General features: G+C 34.8%; 1 protein-coding gene across 2 annotated transcripts; it reads right to left on the reverse strand.

Annotated features, from left to right (window-relative positions):
- Nucleotides 1–1848: 1848 nt before the first annotated feature.
- LOC149030363 (large ribosomal subunit protein uL1-like) lies at nt 1849–4101 on the reverse strand. Of its 2 annotated transcripts, none has more exons than XM_089142657.1 (5): nt 4041–4101; nt 3798–3843; nt 2976–3195; nt 2524–2895; nt 1849–2430 (listed from the first exon to the last, which is right to left on the reverse strand). In XM_089142657.1, the coding sequence occupies exons 2-5, from the start codon at nt 3800–3802 to the stop codon at nt 2377–2379; spliced, it is 651 nt and encodes a 216-aa protein (XP_088998783.1). In that variant the 5' UTR covers nt 3803–3843; nt 4041–4101; the 3' UTR covers nt 1849–2376. The 2 variants fall into 2 exon arrangements, with proteins under 2 accessions (XP_088998783.1, XP_088998784.1); XM_089142658.1 differs by having other exon boundaries at nt 3973–4074.
- Nucleotides 4102–6023: the final 1922 nt, after the last annotated feature.

The following is a 6023-nucleotide window of genomic DNA, read 5'->3' on the forward strand; positions in this document are numbered from 1 at the left end:
GGCAAATACAAGAAACTCATTTTTTTTAAGATTAAAAATGTCTATGACCAAATCTGAAAATTATCCTAATTTTTCTTACTTTTGTGAAAGTACTATCTAGATCTGTTTTTTTTTTTGGTAAAAACTATCTAGATCTGTTACCGGCTTAGCATCGTGATTTGGTATTTTTTTCCCTTCAAATATGAGACGTGCAAGTTTTCATCTGTACAAATTACTCTAATTTTTCAAATTCTCTCTGTATATGAAAATTTGTGTTTCGTAGGTAATACACGGGAAAAGAACGTTCATGACAGTTGCAAAATACTAAATAGAGGTACAAATTAAAAACTGACTCTTAAAGTGAAAAACCCCACTTTCATGATCTTTTAGCCTATAAATGTCCGTTCAAAGACTTCAACTCCTTCGAAAAAAAAAAACCCTTCGTCCTCATCTAATAGAAAGTCTTTCAAATGGATTTTCGAGTTGGAACTCCAACACTTCTTTCGAGATTTATAGTTGAAGAGTTTTGAGGTGAGGAAATCAAACAATCAAGCATTGCATTGGGATTTCCAGTTTTCCTTTTCGAGAGTGCTCGTTCAAGTTTCCATTCCATTATCATTGTGTAATTCCGTACGATCGTTATGGTGGGAAGAAGAGTATAAAAGGGAAAGGGAAAGGGAAGGCAAAAGATTGATATCAAGCAGAATCAAGACGGAGGTTATTCTCAAAAAGACAGAATGGGTTATTCAACAAGGCAACCGAACTTAGTATCTTGTGTAGAGCCGAGGTTGCATTAATGGTCTTCTCTCCTGCTAGTAAGGGCTATTCTTTCGCTTACCCTTCTGTTTATTTGGTGATTGATCATTACATGTTATGGGGTAGAAGACTCTGTTGCTGTCCAGAACAATTTTATCTTGAGAACAAAGACGGCAACTCATCCAAGTTACAGAAGAACTCAACTGACAAGAAGGAAACAAAGATATTAAATGGATTGATAGACTAAACGGATCGTGAAAGTTGGGTTTTTCACTTAGAATCAGCCTTTAGTTTGTACCCTCTATTTAGTATATTACAGGTGTCATGCAACAAAAAAATATTCCCTCAAATTCTACATGTTGACTTTTTTAATTGAATTTTTTTTCCCTACTAAACCTAATGAAATCTTAACTTCAATCAGCCGGAATACATAAAAGATAAGAACTATCAAAGCATAGTTGAATTTGACAATAGATCATAACGTCCTAATCCCTTCATTTTGTTTCATTCGTTTGTGATTTTTCAGACTGTTACAGTGAAGGACGGAATGGATTGAATTCGTCTATTTCCACAATTTGGTTGGAGAAACATCAATATAAATGTCTTCAACCATGGCACACTGGTGCATGATAACATACACAATAAGAAGAAACAGAGAAAGTTCCTTCATATTCTTATTGGCATTGACATCCTTTGTCAACCTCTATTGGCATTGACATCCTTTGTCAACCTCTGCCATTGTGTAATTGTCACAATTGGTAAACTACCATCAAAAGCCAAACCATTCCAAAGAGAAAGTAAGAGGTAGTAGATTCCTAGGCTTCAAGCCTATTTATGTTCCTAGAAGATCCAACAATGTTGCGCATCAGCTAGCACGAAAGGCCTACTCGGTTCAGGGCCCGAGTTATTGGCCATGTTCCTTTGAGTGGTTACTGAATTTATGCTCAGTCTCCATCCCCAGCCCTGTTTCTTAATGAAAGCTTGATTGCCAAAAAAAAAAAAAAAGAGCTTGATTCCAATCGAATCTCCTAAAAATGGAAAAAACCATACTTAGGGCTATAAGGGTGACCATTGCCAATAAAACCTAGAATTAGCTGAAATAATTACTGAATGACAATTGAATTACTCAGTGACAATTGTAGCCGTTTAAAATATGAGTAACATAAAGCAGGGATGTCGTGCTTTAAAACCTCCATTTTGGGGTGCCAGTACAATTTGCTCTATCTAAAATTGTGACACTCCATACGGAGTGTAGATTTGCTCCATCACACAGACTTGTGAGCATACCCATCTAAGGCAATTGGCTGACATATCAGAATTGGATAAAAACGTATATCGAAATCAGCATCTAATGATCCCGAGCTAACAATACATGATTCCACAATAAGAACATTAACAGAACCAAAATCACTTAAATTAAAAAAAAAAAAAAAAAAAAAAAAAAAAAAAACCCTGCTTTGGATAGAATTTCTAATGAAACAAAATACGCTCTTCATAAGGAAAAAGTAAAATCACGGGAATAAAATGAATCCTCAATGAGAAAACCTAGTGCGCTCTTATGCCAAGAAAAGAAATGCCATTAAAGCTTTGGTGCAACCATTATCACCATCCCAAGTCTCCAAACAAAAAGGGCAATGTGATTCAGAATATTCTGTTGGGCTTTCCCATGGTACTCTTCAGGTATAAGCAGCGTACCTGGTTCAGGTCAAACGGATGAGAACACGAAAAAGAAACACAAGGGTATTATACCAAACAGTTAAAAGAAACTGGGATGACAAGGGTACTCACGTTTTGCCAATTCTTCTTCAAAAGGGAGACCAGAAAATTGACACTGAGCTGCACATTTTGGAAGATCTGCTTCTCTTCCATGCCACAGTTACCCACAGCAACCCCCATGCAAAGAACTTTCTTAAGCTGGAACTTAACCATGGCCTTGGTCTCATTCACCTTTGACTCAAGAGACTCTTGATGGGAAACCAGAGTTGGAAACTTACCAGCCTTGTTAAGACCTGGACCAAGAAGCCTAGGAATCTGCTTAATAATTGCCTCTGACGCAAGAAAAGCATGGTACTTCTTAGCTAGTTTCTTCACCAGCTTCTTGTTCTTGTTCATTTTTTTCAAAGCCTCAACGTCCATGGACTCCAATCCAATCCTTTCCGCCTACAGTTTAAAGAGGAATAAACAGGGAGGGGGAATAGATGCTCACAGCTACCCAAATAACATTTAGTTTAACATCACACCTCCTCAACATGCTGAGCATCTCCAAGCATGCAAACCTTCATTTTGGGGCGAGGGATGTGAGGCAATTTCACAGAACCACTGAAACGCTTATCTTTCTGTGGGTCATAGTTCTTCAGACCAATTTGAAGCTCTATTGTCTCTGTAAACTTTCGGTTCTTTTCCTTGACAGCGGCCATGACCTGGCCGATGGCCTCCCTCAGAACATCACTCTGAAGCTTACTGCAAGTATGGACATGAACAAGGGGACCAACCAAGGAGTAAGGATGGATTGGCAATGCTATCTCATTTTTTTCCACTCCAGTGAAATGAATAAAATGCATTGAGGAAAGTCATGAAAACAAAAATCAATGCGAAAAGCAATATCCCCTTCAGCATCTATTTTGCAATATTTCTATCCCATCGGAGTAAACCCTAAAGCAATCCTTATTCAAGATTTTATGTCCACAAATTTGAGAAACAAAAACCCTTATATTCACTGCAGTCTCGGAAGGGGATCGGATTTCAAAATCATAGGCGAAATCAACAAAATCATGACGCAGATCTAATCTAGGTGGAGAAGTTATTGTAGCATCAGGAGATGCACTAATGAACTTAAAAATTTACCAGGAAATCATCATAACAACGTTAAACAAAGAAATGATAAAAGAAAAGATTATCGGGTGCATACAGTTAGTCATTCTAAAATGATCTAAACAACGCGAAGAGATGCAAAACTGAACAATAAACTAAGCAAATCTCATAGAATACTCGACTCAGGTTACCAAAAAAACTGTCAAGAAAAACAAACTAGAATCAAAATGAAGTTGAATCAGAAATCTTACCTCATTGTTGATTGCTTTTCTTTCTTCTACAACTAATGATAAAGACCTATTTCAGAAAGGAAAAGGAAAAAGATGTGAGTGTATATGAATCAGAAATAGCAAAGATTTTACACAGCTACCGGAATAAAACTAGTAACGATTGCATAAAATGAATCAAAAGAGATCAGTACGGTACCCTGAAATCTCCCGTGGAGATATTCAATGAGAGACAACGAAGAGTCGGTTTAGGGTTTAGAGACTTACAAAGTGTCTGCAGAGCCGCAGAGAAAGAGAAGGCAATGTAGAAAGAGAGGCGAGAATTTAAAACCCTAGGACCTGTGAATTCCGAATAGGAATCTCAAGTCTCTCAATAAATCCAACGGTGAGCAACACAATCTAGGGTTGAGGAGAACGGTTTATGGGGCGGACCCAGAAACCCATGGGTCAATGCTGCTTATTCTTATTCGGGTCAGCAGAGCTCGGATATTTTTTTCGAACCGAATCACTCGCTTCTCAGACGTTGTGACTTGTGTGAGACTATGGCTTTTCAACCGATTTGTTTCTCAAAATACAAATTAAGTTTTTTTTTGTTGTTAATAAATACAAATGAAATTGCGAGATTGCTCAACTAAATAACCAATACCTTCTTCTTTCTTCTTTTTGATCAAATGCCTCATGGGTTAGACTCTTGTCCTCTACGCCACATAAGGAGGAAACATTCCAACCTACATGGTTGCAGGGGCGGAACCAGGATTCAATATTAGGCCCGAATAATGAAAGTATAGATTGGGGAAACGCCAACGTTTTTTCATCACACGTATTGTGTGGGCCTTAATAAGACTCATTGGAGGTCTCACCTATGAATTATTTTATTATATTAAGTAATAGACCCACATATTTTGTGGGAGCCACACATATTTGACAAAAATAGGTAAATTATTAATAATGACATTTTTTTTCCAACAAGATATAGGTAAATTAGAGCTTCGGTACAAAAAAAAAAATGACTTCAACCATAAAAAGTCAGATGCAAACAAATGGTAACTATAAACATTTTATTTACAATATAAAATCCAAATAACAAAAATTGTTGAAGAAAAAAATAAACAAATAATATAAAATCAAATAAATAATAATAAAAAAATGAGAAAAACAGAAACAATAAATAAATTGAGAAAGAGAAAGAGTAACTAATTGTGGAGATGATTTTTTCCAAAATTTTCCTTAACCCACGCTTATATAAAAGAAAAATAAAAAAGAAGAAGTAAACAAAAGGGAATAAATAAGAAGAAAAGAGGACAGAGGAGATATGAGAGAATAAACAGGGTTTAAGGAGTTAGTTAGAAAAATAAATAACATTTTGAAAATATGTGAGAGAGAAGAAAAGGGAGAATAAATATGGATGGAGGAATTAGTTTTTCTCTAGAGATGACACCCCATTACTTTACTTTTTAAAATTATTTTCAATATTGAGGTGGCCAAATAGTGATATTTTGCATTTGAGAAGATAAAAAACTAGAAAAATGAAGGAAATTAATATATAAAAAAAAATTCAAGAGAAACATAACCAAAAAAAATAAATTCTAAAGGGGGCATGGTTCGACTTTTGATATGTTCAAACATTGTAATTTTAGGAATAGTATCAAAAGACATTTGTTTGGGGGAAGAGGGGTATTTTAGCCTTATAATGAAAAATGTAGATCTAGTAAGAAATTCCTCTTAAAATAAGGTAACTTGGTTTAGTGAAGGAGTATACCAAAACTTATGACCTTTGTGATAATTCATCAAAAAACCGTTTGATAAATCCGTTTTGCCTCGCATGATTTTTGCAACATAAATTGAAATTTATGAAAAGTTTTTGTTTCAAACAATACTTTTGACGCAACAACTAATTTTTGAAGTAAATTGAGTGCAAATTGGAATTATCAAGTGAGACAATTTTAAGAGCTATTTATAGATTTTGGCACTCTAAATATAATAATGACAAATTTTATAAATTATATTATAATATCCAATTTTGTTCACATAAACAAATTTAATCAAATACATACAGATATTGTTTCTACTATAAAAGCTAGTTTTATCAAACACCTAAAAAAATATATTTATGCATCAGAAACATTTATAATTGCTTTTTGGTATTTCTTGAAACAAAAACTCTTGAGTTCTCAAGGCTATTTTTGGTATCAATTCTCTCTATTATGTCTATTTAAAAGAAAAAAGTACAAAAATTCATTATTAGTCAAG

The sequence above is a fragment of the Hakea prostrata genome, chromosome 1 (genome assembly GCF_041222555.1).
Source record: "Hakea prostrata isolate BN-2017 chromosome 1, UWA_Hpros_2, whole genome shotgun sequence".
Taxonomy (NCBI): Eukaryota; Viridiplantae; Streptophyta; class Magnoliopsida; order Proteales; family Proteaceae; genus Hakea; species Hakea prostrata.